Source organism: Pygocentrus nattereri, chromosome 27 (genome assembly GCF_015220715.1).
Source record: "Pygocentrus nattereri isolate fPygNat1 chromosome 27, fPygNat1.pri, whole genome shotgun sequence".
Lineage (NCBI taxonomy): Eukaryota > Metazoa > Chordata > Actinopteri > Characiformes > Serrasalmidae > Pygocentrus > Pygocentrus nattereri.
This window is the reverse complement of record NC_051237.1, coordinates 943,388-962,460: the sequence shown is the minus strand read 5'-3', so window position 1 is coordinate 962,460 and position 19,073 is coordinate 943,388. Positions and strand designations below refer to the sequence as shown.

Genomic DNA, 19,073 nt, shown 5'->3' with positions numbered 1-19,073 from the left:
TTAACCCTCTCCCGGCTGCACATCCCTCATTTCCCAGCATTTAAAGGCCAAGTCCACCACTTTTAAATGTATGTATTATTGTACTGAGTGATTCAGAGTGGTGTGATGCAAAAACGCTCCATTCTAGAGAAACTTAGGAGTCACAAGTGTTCACAGTGGTGGTGATAGGAACCAGACATCTGAAGTGTTCAATGCCACCAGAAGCTCAATCACAGAAACTTTACACTGCCTAAAAAAATCAAATCAAATCAAATGTATTTGTAGCGCTTTTTACAACGGATGTTGTCACAAAGCAGCTTCACAGAATTCCAGAAAAGAAAGTTTTAACAAGAATGTAAAAAATGTAAAGACCAAAATGTAAAGATCAAAAAAGGCAGGTGTGACACTTTTGTGATCAAGCTTTGATTTATAATCCATATTCTAATATTTTGTGATTATTTTCAGTACATGCTGAAGGGTTGTAAGGCACATTTTTTTTATCAATATCAACAAAAAAATCTAAATAAAATTAATGTATCGGTGTTGGAGACTTTGCAAGCCCTGGTCAGCATGTTTCTTTACATTGAACCACATCAAACCACTCTGAATGGCTTCTCTTGCAATCTGAATGACTGCATTATGCAGAAATTTTGAAAAATCCATGGAGTGTCCCTTCAAGCCAAATAAGATCGTATACTCTGTTTGGAATGTGCTAATAAATGTGTATTTTTTTTCTTGCTGTAAATTTCCAGGATTAAAATTAGATTCACTAACTATTCAGGGTATCCTCATAATGTGGGCCATGGCACCCCCATGTGGCTACTGGAACGTGAATGTCAAAGAGTTTGTTGTATCTTGAGTCTATGAGTTCAGGACAAGGAACACATCTCCAACGTTTTTATGTTTACAGAAAGAGAGTCTTTTGTTGTTTGAAGATTAATATGGTTTAAAATGCAAACTTGCTGCCTCAGTTTTTCACCAGACTGTGGACATTAAAATACTCTTTGACCATAAATCTGTATGCACTGCTATCTCTAAGCCTGGAATTAAAATAGATGGTTTTACCTTGATAGTTTATCTGCCTCGTCATATTGAGCATGATATCACTTAAAAAAACAAAAGTCTAGTTTCTCCGTAATCGCTGACTGTAATGTAATGAATTTTCCCCACTTCTAAACCACTTGAGTTTTGTTTACATGACTTTGCACCAGTAGGTGGGCAAAATATTAACCCCGCCTACCAATCGTTGAAAAGAAATGAGACTCTCTTGTACCATACTTCGTTCACAAATAGGTGATATCACAGAAGGAAAATACGTTATGATTCCCTGCTCACATCAACTTTAAAAGAAAAAAATAAAACGGACAGCAAACCAGAAATAACTGCTTTCTTCTTTACTCTTCACAAAGTTTACAAAAAAAGACCCCAAAACAACGCCACTGCAATCCACAGAAATACTTCTCAAAAAAAAAAAAAAAAAAAGTCAGGGGAACAGTAAAAATTCAACATTTGACAAATCATCCCTGTCGCAAAACAAGATCTAATCCAAACGAGCTTGATGCATGATGCAAACTTCAGAGCAATCATTTAAGAAAACGTGAAGTAAAGGATGCGAGTAGCATAAAGTGGGCTGATTTTTAAGTAACAGACGATGAGGCCAATCTTGCCAGCACTAAGAGAACACATACAGTGCATTTGTCACATGTAACTTAAGCTATCGTCAATGGATATCTCTACCTCTGACATGATGATGATGGTGGTGGTGCTGATGGGGACCGTACTTGGCACGCTTTTCTGAAATGAAAACATTCAGCAAGTTTTTTTTTTTTACTTTTACAAATGTCGTAAACAAGTCGTAAACAAGCGTAGATTCGGAGGACCACTGTTCACCGAAACAAAAGTAAGCCTGATTTCAGTGACCATTACAGGACATCTATAATTCATGGCCAAATAAAACATCAGGGAAGCTAAACAGAAGTACCGCAACTGAAAAGAGAAATAATGGGCACAAGCCGATCCAGGGAGGACATCATCCGGGTTGTTGTGTTTTTAAACGGAAAAGATTCAAGGCACTGCGTAAAATGATGACTGGAAAGATCAGCTACCCACACTGTGCATGTTCCGCTCTCTGCATATTGTCTAAACTCTATTTTAATTTGGTCCGGTAATAAAGAGGATTTGCACTGACCGCAAAATACAACATTCTCAAATATTTATGCAGCATATAATCAATTAATACAACATCACGATCAGACTCTTCTGAACCGCTTCCTCAACTTCGGCATCGCCGTACTGGGAACGCAGGTGAACTACGGACTTGTCAGACAGTGTCGGGGCAGAACGGAGCATTTCAATTTCCAAAGATGAATAATAATACAAAACCAATCGCGTCTCCTGATCCACACTGACAGAATTACAATACTATGGTCATAACTGAACCGAAACATGCTTTCAACAGTCACAGCATCTGGATAAACAAATTGTGTCGTCAATCAGGAATACTCTCATCTCATGGTAATAAAAGAACCAAACATGAAGTAATATTTCCTTTTCTTTTACATTCATTAAACATGCCATGAAGAAAAAAAAAACATCCTGCCTTTCCTCTGGCACTTAAAATTCCTTATGTTTAACACAAAAGTGAGGGGAAAGGTAGAAACACCTTAACAGAGGAACTGGGAGGGGACACAGAAGTGCCACAGACTGTAGTGGCTTAACTGCGGAAAAGGTTTGGCTGAGCTTTCTGGTAGCTTTACAAAACAACCCTAAAATCCAAACTGGGCAGATTTAGTCAGCATAACATCCCTTTTTTCCTATCTTTTCCGACTCCTGATTCACCAATAACAGAGAACAGATTACTGAGAGGGGTGAGGGGGTGTAAAAACACTCTTAAGAGGTACAGATACTGAGCCTGGTCAATTTAGAGGACAAAACGGAGGGCAGGGAGGGGAAAGCTTTCACTTTTTCAATGGCTGGTATACAGAGGCGTTGGGGTCCAGGCTGGAGGGACTGGTGTCCATGAACTTGGACGAGTAGTGAGGCGTGACAGGGGTCATGTTGTTTGTGTCGGCTGAATATGTGATGCTGGGCATTACGGCCATGACCTCTGCTATCTTCTGCTTTAGTTCCTTTATCTCCTGGTCCTTCTGCAGGATCTGACCTGCACACAAACACATTTGAAAGTAAGCATGAGTCAGACAGCACAGTCAGACAGTTTGCATGCTTAACGGAGTGTTAGAACTTGAAATACTTGTCAGGTTTATTTTTTTCCCTTAGGAAGTTAGGAAGTGTAACCTTGTGCAATCTCTAGCTGCCTCTTGGCATCCCCCAGCGCTGAGAAGAGGTCCAGCTTGATCCTGGTCTCAGCACTAAGGCTGTTCTCCAAGTGCTGGGTCTTATCCTGCATTGCTGATAGTGCAGACATGAGAACCTCTGTATCTTTTTCATTCTCTTTATACTTGCGCAGCTCCTGCCAGGTAGTGGAAAGAGGAAGGATGAGCACGGACATGGAGAAACACATGAGAACTTTATTACATCTCTTATGTTTGCACCTTACTCCCTTTCAATAACCCAACCAATTCATGAAGGGGAAACTGAATAGGCTTCTTCAGACATGCATGAAGCTTTCTGACTCATTTATTAAAGCCACTGCCAACTGTCTCAACATGACGAGAGGGGGAGTGCATCAGTTAATCACTATATCACCTCTACAAAGTAGTGAACTCTGCTGTAATATCCATTTCTAATGGGAACTCAGCCAATTACATTGTCCCGAATGTAGTTTTCCCCCTAATGTTCCACTGAAGAAGGCATGTTAAACTGACGTTCTGAATTTATAAATGATGGCATGATCAGCAAAAAGCACAGCAGTATCTACAGTTTACGCACAATCTAATGCTGTAAGGAAAAAGTGGACCAGACAAAGCTTTGGTGGTTAAATGCCTGCAGCTCACCTGTGCTTTGCCTTCAAGCTCTCGAAGCTGCTCCTCTTTAAATTTGACATCATGGGAAAGCTTCTTGCACTCAGACTCCAGCTCCCGGATGCGTGTCCTCAGAGAGTCTGTGCATTCCCCTCTGTTATGATAGGAGAACATGCAGTGAGTCTTCCACCATGCAGGTGTCAACAACAGTTAATGCAGGGGAAAAAACTAACAGGGAAAATGAAAAGCTGGGGGAAAATATGTCCCGACTCAGCTCCCAATAGCAAAACAACTGCATCTGCAGCTACTTCATGAACACGGTGACGCTTGTTTACTGCTTGAGGGTTAAATCAAATATTCAACATGCTTACATCAGCACAGACTACTTAATACTAACTAGTATTTCATCTTTTGCATACAAAGTAGCCTTGCAGTAGTTATTTTTAGTACTTTTCAATCTAAAACAGTCCCAATTTCCTCTGTATTACATTCTGTTTCTACTGTCTACATTAACTTCAAGAAGGACCCGTCTGAATTTGCTGAGAAGGAAAAGTATCAGGTTGGCAGAAAATGTAACTGATGTATGAAAACAGACCAACGCCTCCATCACAGTTTGCAGGGCTATGTCATGCTCTGCGTAGGCTTTACCTGGAAGCAGCAGCCAGAGCAACAGCACGGGCAGCTGTTGCTTCCTCCAGCTTTTTTCTCTTCTTTTCATCGGCTAGCTGTTTCTCTATCGCTGCTCGTGCCTCCTGCTCAGCTTTCAGACGTTTCTCCAGCTGAACAATGGTCTGCTTGTCTTTCTGTTTGGCCTGTACCGCATTATGAAGCCTGATGAAGACGCATACACAAAGCACTATTAACACAAGCACAGGCTGACATGGTAGACTCAAAAAAGGATCAGACACTTACAAGATGTTATGCAATATGTTATGCAGAGACAGCTCCTCACAGTGAGATGACATTCTTTATATGTTAGTGTTTAAAACAAAAAGGCAACAGCTTGGTGAAATGAAAAACATAATTCTACACAATTTTCCCATCACACCAAATGTAGTTTATCAGATGCCGATCAGTTTGGTTCTTTAGTGTTGCACTGGAGTTACAATGGAGCTAAGAACTAACTGAACCTTATGTACACCAAATAGCATCCTGCAAACCATCAATGCTTACCACAAACCATGTTATGTTGTTGATGTGGTTGCTGACACTGTATGATATACTGGACCAAAATTTAGGCTTCAATATGGCTGCTACTGTTTTTAGCTATGCGACATAGTTTGTCCACTATTACATTATTATCCTGTATTTTGTGCAGTTTCGGAAACCAAATGAGAAAGTCAACTAAAATGACTCAAATAATGTGGTTAATTAAGTATATAATGATTTAGGCATGTAGTCTGCATGATGCTAATTGGGGTATAAGCTTCCATTTCTTCAGCCTTGCAGCTGCAGCGTCAAACTAGAGAAACTTCTTTCAAACTTTGGGCTGAAAGGGCAAAAATAGTGTAATCTGGAGTATATATATATTTTTTTTTTGCCAAATCACTGTAAACTTTTCACTTCACTCTTTATCCCCACATTATCTAGCAAGAAAGAAAACTACTAGTGGTGTCAAAGGTAAAGACAAAGCTATTAACAAGTAGACATGATAAATTATTAATGACAAAGATTCATTTTATGCTTGTAACTGGGGGTGTGCAATATTGCAACAACACCAAAATACTTTTGATACATTTTTTTTCCTAACATCACATAAGTTGGAATGAACAACAACAAAAAAACAGTATTACCACGTTTAAAAAAACGCTATAAAAATTTATGAGTGAATGATATTTTTCCATGTTTCACACTCAGTACTTCAATAATTCCAATTAAACAGGGCTGATGAAACGCTCTTTGTAATTAAACACGCAGTTATAAGTGTGGTAGAAGTACTGACGATATCCACGATATGCTCAGGAAAGCATATTAACATAATTCATCACATCCTAACATATATTCCTAGTTTGATCCATCAAATCACCTGCAGTTCTAGCCTGAAGCCCAGTTGTTAACATAAACTTGTTGTAACTCCACGACTGCAGTCCTCTTGTTCAAAGACAGCTAATGGCAAGTCCCACTGAGTCTTAAGCATCATTTTAAAGCATTGCACCCCACTGATGCCAGCGATTTGATTAATATCATTACAGTTAGCAAGAGAGGATGCCTTCTGCAAACTAGACTGGACAGTGCTCACAGGAGACCTGTGGAGCATTAACAACTCACATACTACCGAAAGCAACAGCAAAGTGGAAACTCCATCTCCTGTTAAAACAAGATGTGATGTAGGGGTATGAGATGGAGAGGCTACAACCAAATAGGAGCTGGAACATGCAGTCACTTTTGCTCTCTCTGTGTTCACTGTATGAAAATCACAAAATTAAGCTGAAAATAATGTTGTGGAGAAAACTAAGACGAAAATAGCGTTAAATAATTATTGATAATTGATAATAATTTCATTCTGATGATGCTTATTTTGTCCACTCATATAGCCATAAGAGGTCAAATTGGAGCAAATAAGAAAAATACAACTTCTCATGATTAACTACACAAAAAATGTAGACAGTCCTAACAACTAGATGTCAAAGCACAATGAGTTCTCACTTATTCTGCAGCAGCTCATTCTCCTGGCGGAGCTGACCAAGCTCTGAACGCATGTTCCTTTCCACGCTGCCCAGAGAGCCAATCTGACTGCGCAGGTCCTGCTCCACCTGACGGCTCGCCTGCAGGTCTGCCTTCAGTTTCTTTATGTCCTGCTCCAGACTGTACATGTACATAAAGAATGTACCATTAACAACCAAAACCAACTAAAAGATTGTGTAGTGCAAACTACACTTGAATCCACTTACCGCACTAAAGTATCTGGCTTACTGAGCTGGTTGTTGGGTATATAGTTCTCCATTACATCTCGATGGGTGCTATTGTTTTTCCCTACACCCTTTTGCTTCTTCTCACTTCTACTGGACGTGGACGAGGATGGCACATTGCCATTGGTGGAGCTGTGGCTGCGGGGGGAGGAGTTTTTGTAATGTTTCGAGGAGGAGCCTCCACCTGTGCTGCTCAAATCCTCTTTGATGAGCAGGTTCTCAGCACTACCTCCCAGCTCACTGTTGAGTCTCTTGCTGCTCAGGTAGTTTTCCATGAACTCAATATCCTGCAGCTTAGAGTCCACAGTCTGTAGGATATTGTTGTTTATTCCTATACTGTGCTGTTGCTGCTGTTTCTTGGTGTCCCTGTCTCTGCCACTGCTGCCCTCTTTGCCTCGCTCCCGATGCTCCAGCTCCGGGAAAGAAATCGGCAGTTTCTTAGTACCAGGAGTTCCGTTCTGAGCCAGCAGCGTTGAATCTGCCTCCAACATGCCTTTAGAGACAGCTATAGAGAGAAGGAGGGAGAAATCAGTTTGGAGAATAAGAACACAATGTTCCACTGTTTTTTTTGTTTTTTTTTCTCATCACCAATTACTGAAAAATAATGTGATTTAATGCCATCCAAAATCCAAACTTAAGCACTTTTTTCTTTTTTTAATCTGTGTATCCATTGAGTCATCATCACTTCTGGACATCTTGGCAGCCATATCACAGATACTGCCAAGAAAAAAAAAATTAAAAGAAAACGCTGCCGAAATAAGAGAAAGAATAATGCCTTCACAAAGTCGTCAACCAAAAAACTAATGGAAAGCAGGACAGCAGCCCTGGACCCTGGCTTGTTGGCTGCTCATCCTATGTCGCTGCAATGACTGGTTTGGCAGCTACACATGCATGGAGACTTTTCCACTTCAATCTATTGAGAATGGGCATTTTGGCCAGTTTTACCAAATACATGTAATTTATGGAACACATAGCTAAACTTAACACAAGGTAATATCACTACGTAACAATAACTTCTATTATTACATAACTGCTTTGGTGTTTAACAGAGTGATCAATAAGCTGTTGTTGTTTATTGGCTTTGTATTCTAGAATAACACATATTAAATGGCCCAAATTGTGGAAAACCATGTTTTTAACATACAATGTAATAACATAATATAATATAACATACCATTCACTCTACAGTCCATATCTGATAACTAAGCGGCAAAGAACAGCCTCCTTTAAATTCCATGTTTTTGTGATGTCACGAAAAAACAAATCAATTACATACATCTGTCTATTCAGCTTATATCAGTTTAGACCTGCCTATTGAATCTAATTATAAGAAGTGTTTCAGCCATGACTGCTTTTTGCATGAAGCAGCCAATCAGATGGGAAGTCGCAAATATATCAGTCTTAAAGACACAGTAACAAATACAATTTATTCAATTCTAAGGGCTGAAAAAAAAGAGGTAGAAAAATTGTCATGGTAAATGCAGGATATGGACCCTTTAAAGGAATTTACTTCAATTTAAGGGTTTCATATCTACACTGAACACATCACAGGTGTTTTTATACATAGCTGCGTATTTTAAAAAAATCATAAATGGATGCCAAGTTGTTTCTTTGCCACTGGTGTATCATTAGGTTCATTTATATCTGGGTTCTGATGCTGCTGTTGCTTAATATGAAGACCAAAGAAGTGTCAAAGATGTCAGTAAAGAAGACCATCAAGAGACATTTGCTACTTTGGTAATGGTAAACCTCCTGGCCTTCCAAGCCATGAAGGTCTATAGTAGTAGATACAAAATACTTTTAATCACAAAGAAAAAAGATCATAACCCAGGGTGTAGACAGAGAGGTGTCAAAGATAGCCAAAAAAAGAATTTACCAGCATAACCTCAGAAGATTCCGCTTAAGATACAAATCACTGGTAAACCTCAAGAACTACAGTAACAGAATGAGAAAGTAAGATGCTGCTCTGAACCATACTCCACAGCAACCAACTTCCTGGATCTGGAAAGTTTTGGAGCTGATCCACGCTGGCCATGCCTTTCAACTACTTGAAGATGAAGCCAAAGATAAAACGCTACTAAAGAACTGAACATGGCTGCATTACAGGCCTGGCAGAGCATCAGAGAAGATATCCAGCTTCTGCTGTCTGAGGGTCACAGGCAGACATCATAAGCAACCAAGTAATAAACAGGCCAAATTTACTTAAGATATTCTTAAACAGTCCAATCGCTTTCCCTTTATGTTCATCCACTAGTGAATACACCCAAACTAAAGCTGACATTCTGCAGAGTCATTGTCTAATTTCAGATTCAGTGTGCTGGAGTACAGAGGCAAAACAACAAACACTGAGACACTATCCAATTACTTACAGACTGCACTGCAATTCAACTTCTGTTTATTTTGTGATAAACAGATAGCGACCCCAAAAATGAACATGCAACCATATGATCCATTTGTTTGTTTACCTTCCTCTGCCTCTCTCTCCTGCCTCTGTAGCATCTGCTGTTCTGGAGGCAGTGCTTGCTGCAGGAGCTGCATGTAGAACTCGTTCTCCTTCTGCACTTCCTTCTGTTTCCGCAAGCGCATCTTATAGCTCACATAGCTCTTAAAGCCGAAGCCCAGCGTCACCACTGGGTAGCCGATGCTTTAAAAAACAAACAAACAAACAAACAAACAAACAACACAATTCATCTTCTAAAACATGAAACATGCATATCACTGCTGCATCATATCCTCACTTTTGTTGTTTTTCAGTTTTTAACATAATATGAAAGTGCCTGTTGCCCTTTAGACTGTCTGTCAATTTCACGAAGAATGGACCAAAAGAAAACGACTCGGAGAAAATTCTAGTTCCATTGACTTACATTAAAAGTAAAGTATGTTTTTTGCTTCTCATGTGTAGCTATCGTTTTGGAGATATGAGGTTTTGTTCTGACAGCAGTGATATGCAAAACATAGTTATGTAAGGCGTGTAAATAAATAAATAAATAAATAAATAAATCAGTGCATGATGGTTCATCCATCCTTAAGGTGGTGATTCAACTGCCTTGATTTCAGAATCAGAATGTTCGATTTTTTAGCCAAACATTTTGAACACAGACAAATAAACGTTGGTATACTGTTCTTATTGTCCATATCCCTCTACAGTGTAAACACAGATGGTGTAAAAAATATTGGAAACACCACATGAAACACACTCACTGGCCATTTTATCAGGTGCACCTACCATTTAGGTGCAATTTGTAGGTTTACAGTTACTAACTGCATCCCATCTATTACTGCACAATTTAACCACCCCCTCTCTATTCATCAGTGAAAAGGGATCACCACTAAATCCACTAACCAGATACAGCATCCTGAGCACAGCAGTGACACTAACGTGGTGGCGTGTGTGCCACCAGTGCATCCCCAGTATGATCATCTAAAGCGATTTTTCTTTTGCAGTGGTGATGCTTACTGTATCCACTTTTGACAAGCACCACCGATGTGTCTCGATGAGCCGACTTTACTTTTATTAACAAACCACAGGGCTGCTACAGAATTTGTGCATTTCTTTTTATATACTTTAACTGGCTTTGCTACCAAATTTTTTTCAAGCGCTTAATTTAGTCCACTGAAATACTCTGCTAGGTTGTCAGTTGCTCTATAGTCCTTCATCAGTGGACAGTTTCTGACCACAGGATCACTGTTTCTGGTTGCCGTACTGAGAATAATCCACCACTCAAACAATAAGAAGACACTGGTGAGCTTATGATCATTCCTTTCCATGGCGGGCAGCTGATAAATTGTGCAGCAACAGATAAACTATTGTTAGTAACTATAAACCTACAAAGTGCACCTTCATGATAAAATGAGCAAGTTTGAGAAATGTGGTGTTTCCACTATTTTGTCCCCCAAACAGTTGCTCCAGGCGCATTTGTGTAGCCTGGGTACTTAAAATAAATCCCCCCAAAATAACCAAATTAAACGATCGTTAAATTTGAGATTTCTGATGCACCAACTTGCTTCCCACAAAACCAAATCACTGTGAGGTCAGGGAATGTATACCCACTATTATGTAATTTAGCTGTAACTCAAAGGCATCAGAACACCTTACCAGTGAGCAGCAAATGGACGGCACAGGCCAACATGGAAATTTTTCAGGTCTTTGAACCGAATGGCTGCTTCGATGTAGACGAACAGTATCCACAGAGACACCGTGGGCAGACACACCCCCCGCTCTGTAGAAGCACAAACACAGAGACCATTAACCAAATTCATTCCCTGTATGGCAGATCAAAGATTTCCATTTGCCATCATTCATAATAACCATTAACATTGACATTGTCGGGAAAACTTGACAACACTTACAGAAATCAAGAATTGCATGCTGTTAAGATTTTTTATTTCATCTTAAAGAGACATTTTCACCAACTTCCTACACAGTCAGGATCATTATTTCTAACACTGTTGTCTTGGCCATCCTCCTGCGGTTTAGGGCTTCAGAATCTTTAGCAGAAGCATTCCAGTGCATCCCTTAGAGGTGAGCAGACTGAGCCATAAGAGTCTAAATTAAAAAAATCCATCTACAGTCCAGAAAATCAGAGGTGGACAAAGTACACAAACCCTGTACCTGAGTTAAAGTCGAGACCCCCAAGGTAAAATATTCCTCCAGTAAAAGTAGAAGTTCCTCCCTTTAGACCTCCACTGGAGTAAAAGTACTAAAGTATTTACCTTCAAATGTACTTAAGTATAAAGTAAAAGTACTAAAAGAGGAATTCTGGCTCTGATGTCCTGTTATCATTTTTATAACCAGACTGGCTTCATGAACTCATTTCAGGTGAAAGTCCTCCAGCGTCTCTCTTGGTAAACCAGTCTTTTAATAGAACGTCATTAATTAGTGACGCTGACGTCTATTAAAATGATCAGAAGCACAAAACACTGAAGGTAAACAGTTTCCATCAGGGAGAACCGAGTGGCTCTGAAATCACTTTTTACACACAAGCAAAGTTTCAGTTTCAGATTTATTTACAACTTAGTTCCAAGTTTAAGTTGAATAAAAACTGGCTTTAAACTCAGGATCACAGATGAGCTCCTTTACTATGTTGATCTGTAGGCGTCTGTTCATAAACATAAACCAGCCCAAACTCATTTACTATAAAATGAAATGGTGTTTGTAGAAATTCAGAAAAAAGCCGCGTCAGTCTCGACTGCATATGTGGACATATTTCTATATTGAGCTCTATTTACACAAAGTTAGGTTAGTTCATCATTTATGTTGAACAGACTCTCCCAAAGTTTTACGTTGCTGCGCTGACGTTGAACCGCGTGCTGCACTGGGTCGGTATGACCAACAGGTCAAAACCAGCTCTAAACAAAGTGACCGCTGGGCCCTGATTGGTGCTCTGGCTTTGCGCTTCTTTCGTTTTGACATGTTACGTTTTTATACACACAGAAACCAAAAGGAACGACAGATTTCTCAAAATGTAGGAGGAAAAAGTCGGATATTAGACTCTGAAATGTAGTGGAGTGAAAGGAAAAAGTCGCCCAGAACGGAGAAACTTAAGTAAAGTTCAGATACAGAAAAAACTACTTAAGTACAGTAACAAATTACATTTACTTAGTTACTGTCCACCTCTGTAGAAAATACATTAACTTTTCTTCAGTGACCCAGTGACTTCAAATAAAACACTTTCAAGCTGCTAACACTGGTAACAACCCCTCAGGCTTCCTGACAGCATCCACTTGTTCAGGCTTGCTAGATGGCACACGTCCACGGTGGCTATCAGCGCAGCAGCTTCAGGCACAGTGAATGAGGCTGCTCACTGGAAGCTCTCCTAGAATCAGCACTTTATTGCTCTCTTTCATGAGCAATCCTAACAACCAGGAAAGTGATCCGTTGTACAACAGTGCTCAAAAAATCCATCTCCTCTTCATCTACAGCAGATTTTGCAGATGATTTCTAATTATGAAACTCTTAATTATAGACTGAACATATAAATCTTTAATAAGGGGTTTTGAGCTTGAAATGAAAGCATTTTTGTTATTTTCCATGAAATGGCATTTTAGATAGATATATGCTAATGTCAAATATATTCGAAAATAGCCTGGGGAAAAGATCTAGCATCGCAACCTAATTTGACAAGCAAAGTAATCCTGCAATAATCAATAAATAACATTTTTTTTAAAAAGTAGTTGGCAATGCACTCTAAAAACATGTCAATTTGCATTTTGCCAAATTTGAATAGAAAATTTATGGGATGATGACACGTGGCAACACTATTACATCACAAAAGATATTTTTACAGTATATATATATGCATCACAATATGTAGGTTTCCTGAGTTTTTATATATCGAAACAGACAAAAAAAATAAAAACAGTAGTGTCACATTTAAAAACACTATCAAAAACTATGTTTTGCAATCTGCACTGCACTAAATCCAAATAAACAGGGCTAATTATGCTCTCTTTGTTGTGAAACATGCAGTTGGTCAGTGTTACTTAAGCATGCCAATATCCACAATATAGACTACTCAAAAAAGCATAGCGCTTTAATCTGACAAAGTATGGTGACATCAATAAACACTGTTAGACTGCCCAACCTTTCTCAGGATTAGAAAAAAAATTAAAAGCTTATGATACTCACCTGTGTGCCACACGTACTGTACCCAAACATAAGTGCTGGCAGCGAAAAACAGCCATTGCATAGGGATGAACAGGAGGCATATGATGTCTGATGTGAACGCAACACAAACAAAAAACACAGAGAATGCCTGAACAGGAGAAAGAAGAAAGGATGTAATGTAAATATATTTGTATTCAAAGCACTTTGATAGAATTTCAGAGAGCTCTGGATCAATTTCACATTCGTAAACACGCTTAGTTTTGTCATCTCTGAGACCCGAGGCGTTCAGTTAACCCAGCATCCTGCTTCTGCACACACACTAACAATTATAGCTAAATACAAATCTCATGCTTACATATGTTTATATTAAAAATAAATACATAAAAAAACACTTAGCAGGAAAGCAGTGCTGCAAACTTTGGCTGTAATTGCAAACCTTTATTAGCCACCAATAAATGCTTAGAATAATAGTGATCAAAAAGCAGGACTTTTATAGATCAGTTGACATTGATTTACCAAAGGTATAATCTTTATTTAAAAAGTGGTTATTTTTAATTTAATGCAATTTTACTGCACACAAAGTGCTTTTTACAACTGGTTTAGAGTAAATTCTCACATTCTGATTTTTCTGAATCAAATACATCAGCTTTATGGCACTCAATTAAAAGACAGTGTAAAGTGTAAATATTTATTCCTGAATATCTGAGCCAACACATAATGAAGGTTTAGAGTCCATCGTTTATTAACAAGGGCCGTGTAAATTTAGGGCATTGAAACACGCTCTGACCCAAACAGCAACCAACAGAACCTAGGGTTCTAGCTCTAGCTCATTTTTCACCAGTTTGAGACACAACTGGAATGGGTATAGTGACAATATCAAAAGGGACTGCTAAATGCTAATAACATTAGCATTAGCAGCCTAACTAGGTAAAGCCAGCTTAGCAAACTCTTTACAAAGTGATAATACTCAATTGACTTTAGCAATCCCACTTATATTGTGGTTTACTTAATGTCATAAACATCTATTGTATGACCTGTATCACAATATCCTTGTAAGAGTAAAGAAGCAAGGGAAAATTGTCTATGGGCTTCAACTATAAGTGTTAGTAAACAAAGAGGTAAACTTCCAGTAGATGACAGACGCAGCTCAAACTCATATACACACTATATCTACTCAGTACTTCCCTCTAAATGGCTTATTGTTCTTTGTGCACAAGTTCTTTTTATTCTCCAGGGTATATATTGGCTTAAATCTGAATTTACATGACAAAAAAAAAGGCACATTATTCAGTAACTGCATGAAATAAATGTCATTTTTTTGTATTTATTTATTTCGTAAAAGTTCCCCAGAACATGATCACACATATTACTATATACTTCGTTTACTTCTGAAATATTTACAGTATACCACTGAAGAGGTGCCATCTGTTTATAGTTTACAGCCCAGATTTGTGAAAAAATGGGTGGACTTTCAGTAGAAAAAAATAAGGGTATATAAAATATTATACGGGTTTAAAATTACATCACCCATCTATTTGATTGGAAAGAAGACAGTTCCAGCCTCATACGACGCCCACCTTCTGAATGTGACTTATGAAATACGAACGTTCTGAAGAACATGACGAAGTGTGTTTTGGAAGCACCGGTGGTCTCAAGGAATTGAAGAGGTTAATAGATCCTACGTCATGTAATTAGGGCTGCGACTACTGAATATTTTCATCTTCAATTAGTCAATCAAGTACTCGAACATTCTTAAATATTCAAATATTCTGTAAAAATAAGGAAAGCTCAAAATACAAGTTTCACTTTAACTATTAAATGAAAAATCAACATTGTGTTATTATTATTATTATTATTGTTGTTGTTTTTGTTGTTCTCAGGAACAAATGCAGCGGACACCATGCTAGCTAGCAGTATGGAGCAGGAGGAAAACGTGCTCTGGGTGATTAAAAATGACACTGTCAGCTCTAACACAGACAATTAGGAATGGAGTCTCGACAGCCCGATATCTGACTACTGAAAAGGAACATTTGACTGATGTGAAAAAAGCCACACCTGCATCATCACTTTTTTGTGACATGCAGATCATCTTGCTCTCTTTAGATGAGCTGCTGTTGAGCTAACTAACCCGTTACTGTTCAGCATCATAAACAAAACGTTGATTTCCATCAGATGGATAAAAACTGCGGATGTGGGTAAAAGTCCAAGTTATTCAAACTACGTTTCCCGTTTTATCGAATATTCACTGCATTCCTACACCTCCTTAAGTGTCTTGTGCTTTCCTTATGATACACATGTATTTGCCTCGGTCCAAGTGATGAAACAACTCACATTCCGTTGAGATGTAAACAAATGTTAAGACAGATGCAGCGACGCCTGCCTTTTCTCTGACTTTTATATCCTGGTAATGTGAACACCACCACAATGGCAGTGAACATCACTGTTGGTTTATGGAACTGAGGAAGAAAAACACCAGCATTTGGAGATTTCTTCCTTTTTTTGGAAAATCAAGGAACAAATTCAAGGTCTGCGCTTGAGGTCTCCTGCTTTGGTGAAGAAGTGGCACTCACCAGTCCCTGGTATCTGAAAGAGTCATAGACGCTCCTGATGAAAAGCCAGAAGGGCCATAAGTACTCGAACCGGAACTCCAGCACAAAGTCTGCCAGCAGCACCAAAGCCCACACCAGAAGGAACTTCAGGTAGAGGAAGGTGCTGCAAAATAAAGGGGAAGACAGACAGATCAGAGTCAAACACAATATAATGGTGAAGTACTTGCCCTGCAAAGTATCTGAATGATTTCAGAAAGCTCTCCTATACGTGAGTGACGTCTTGGACGCACGTACAAAATCACTGCGCAGTAACTTGTGCGTAGTGGTTAAAACCTTTCCATGCCAGAATTGTCAAGATAGTTAAACCTCATTTGCGAGGCAGCTTCTCAACATGCCTGAACATGTCACTGGAAAAGCCTCAGCAAACCAGCACACTTGCATTTCGGAGCAAACAGACACTAAGATGGACAAAACTGGGCAACGGTGCCAAGTAACACTGCCAAAGGTGCAAATGTGCAAGCAAGGACACAATTATCCTCTCAGAGAGAGAGAGCAGAAACATGATGAGCAAAGCGACATCATCACATTTAAAAAGAATGAAACTGTGTAGTAGAGGGTTCAGGCTTAACTTAAGAGCTTTTTAAAGGTCTTTTTCTTTAATATATGCATCAGAATCAAGTGTATGTTCTGTTTATTGCAGAGCACAACATCTGATCGTGCATAATGTAATTGTCTTCTGAAGAAAATCTTAGTTTTATTCTTTCTTTCTTGCATTTCTATGGAAATCATTATATTACGTTTGCGCCAAGTTAACTGAGGCTTATTTTATTTCCCCTGGATTTAAAAACTCTCCTTAGCTAAACTGTCCACAGGTTTCAGCTGAAAGAGGTAACAGAAATGGAAGAAAGAGAAAAAGACTTCCACTTGTCGCAGCTCTCCATCAAAAAAGACATTCAAATTAGTAGCAAATATATTTACATATTTTTCATTTAGACGTTTCTGTGTAAATTCCTCAGAAAATATGTCATTTTGATGCTTTTTAAAGTGCTTCTTTTTTGTCTCTTTAAAGAAAAACATATCAGTCCGGATATCATTATCAAATGACAAACAATATTTCAATGCCAGTGTCTGTTTGCTGATAAGTGGTTTTGCGCGATGCATAATATATTTATAAAATTCTGAATTTTGAGGCCGTCCACAAAAGGTTCTTGAGTTACCGGGACAGTTGTTCGGATGATCTTGTTCTTGTGTGCTAGACCACAATTAAGATCTTTTCCAACATCGGAACGCATAAACATCACATATACAGTGGCCCCAAAAAGTGCTAAGAAATGTGTGCTGCATACTTAGAAATGTACTGTGTTCGCTGTGATAGGAAACAAACGTCAAAGCATGTGGTATTTATTTAAAACAGACCAGTTTCTCCTTTGGTAAAGCATTCTTTCAAAAGGCAGCTGGTTATTTCTGTGCAGATTTCTGCAGGTGTGCATCCAAAAGGATTATTTTTGTATATTTCTACAGATCTTATTGCAGATTTTTGCATATTTCTATTTGTATATATGCCTGTAGACAGGATTTTTGTATTTATTCTTCTTTTTGTCTGTCTATCTTTCTATGTATCTATCCATCTTGAGGTTTCCTCCACATAAAGAGTCTATCATCAGTTTGATGAGTTGTGCCAAAAGTGTTTCCTCTGTAACGCAAATAACTTTATTAAACGTTTTATAAATAATAACCTAAAGAACTTCATTTAAGCTGCCAATGGTCATGAAAGAGTCTTAATACTTTCTGGGGCAAATGTGTACATGTGTAACCTTACGAGGAACTCCCTCGGCTTTTCAAAACTTCTGCATAATTTAATGGTTGACATATCAACAAAACAATTCCGAGTGATTTGATGCAAAATGCGTATTTCTAGGAAACTGAATGAGTCAGAACTGTTCACAGTGGTGGTGATAGGAACCAGATGTCTGAGAAGTTTAATGCCTTGAAAAAGATCCCTCACAGAGAGATATTACACGAAACGCTTAAGGGCAGGCGGCCTGACGTTCGCGACACTGTTTAGGGTAGCTTTGTGAAGTTTTGGTCTAACGCATAATGTAATCAACTTATATTAATCCATTTATAGTGGAGGGGTACATGCAGGGCGTTAAAGGCAAACTAGTCCCCAAAGAAAACTCACTTGTTCAGATTTATGGCTACCATCATCACATATATAAACTTAAAAGACACGTGTAGGTTCATAGGAAGATTTGGACAGTAAATAAAATGGCTAAACTTGTGTTGTATACATTGTGACCCCTGGTTCCTATCACCACCACTGTGAGGAAATCTGAGTCAGTAAGTTTCTGTACAATTAACCGTTTCATATCAAACCACTCTGAATGACTGTTTACATCACAGGGACTGAATCATCCAGAAATTTGGAAAAACTGGTGGGGCTCCCCTTTATGGCCTAATTAAACCCTATTTCTGAAAACAGTTTGGATACATAGTCCTAAAGTTAGTCGTGCCAACATATGGTCGGTCATTTGGTCAGTCGGTCAGTCAGCTCCTCATAGGCTGCAGTAACACTAGCGTTAGCTTAGCTACAGCCATGTATGACACGCCAGCAGCCAACTCACCCCGGTCCAACCTGAATAAGGCTGCTATTCCAACAGAAGCCACGTAGTTCCCAGCAAGTAAGACATTTACACGTGAAACCAAACCTGTGCGAGCCAGTCGTCAGTGATATTCCAGCGCTGGGCGAAGAGCTAAAGGCTAAAGCTAAAGCTGTGACAGACAGGCCGGAGGATCGCTGCCTAAGCGCCTGTAACACCTTTAACCTATCTGGGCTTGACAGCTGGCATGAGGCTGGCATTGTGGAGGGATGTGGGAGGCTGGCACGGTTCAGAGAGGTCATGCCGCCCCGGTGAAAGCCCCCCTCCCTCCCAGGTGAAAGCCCCGGTTCTCCGGTACCTGCTCTGGATCCCTTCGGCGATTCGGTTCCGTTTTAACGGACGGCGGAGCTTAACGTTACTGCAGTCCGCATTGCGCCGCTTCATTCTCCCACCATAAACTTCGTCGAGCTGAATGAAGTCGTTCGCGCTCGCTACGATAAAGAGGGGAG

The 19,073-nt window shown here is 39.2% G+C and overlaps 1 protein-coding gene across 1 annotated transcript; it reads right to left on the bottom strand.

Moving 5' to 3' along the window:
- Positions 1-1,358: 1,358 nt before the first annotated feature.
- Positions 1,359-19,008, bottom strand: maco1a (macoilin 1a). Its single transcript, XM_017708675.2, has 11 exons — positions 18,923-19,008; positions 15,986-16,127; positions 13,437-13,563; positions 10,905-11,028; positions 9,274-9,452; positions 6,791-7,313; positions 6,546-6,704; positions 4,548-4,730; positions 3,933-4,053; positions 3,274-3,448; positions 1,359-3,139 (listed from the first exon to the last, which is right to left on the bottom strand). The coding sequence occupies exons 1-11, from the start codon at positions 19,006-19,008 to the stop codon at positions 2,937-2,939; spliced, it is 2,022 nt and encodes a 673-aa protein (XP_017564164.1). The 3' UTR covers positions 1,359-2,936.
- Positions 19,009-19,073: the final 65 nt, after the last annotated feature.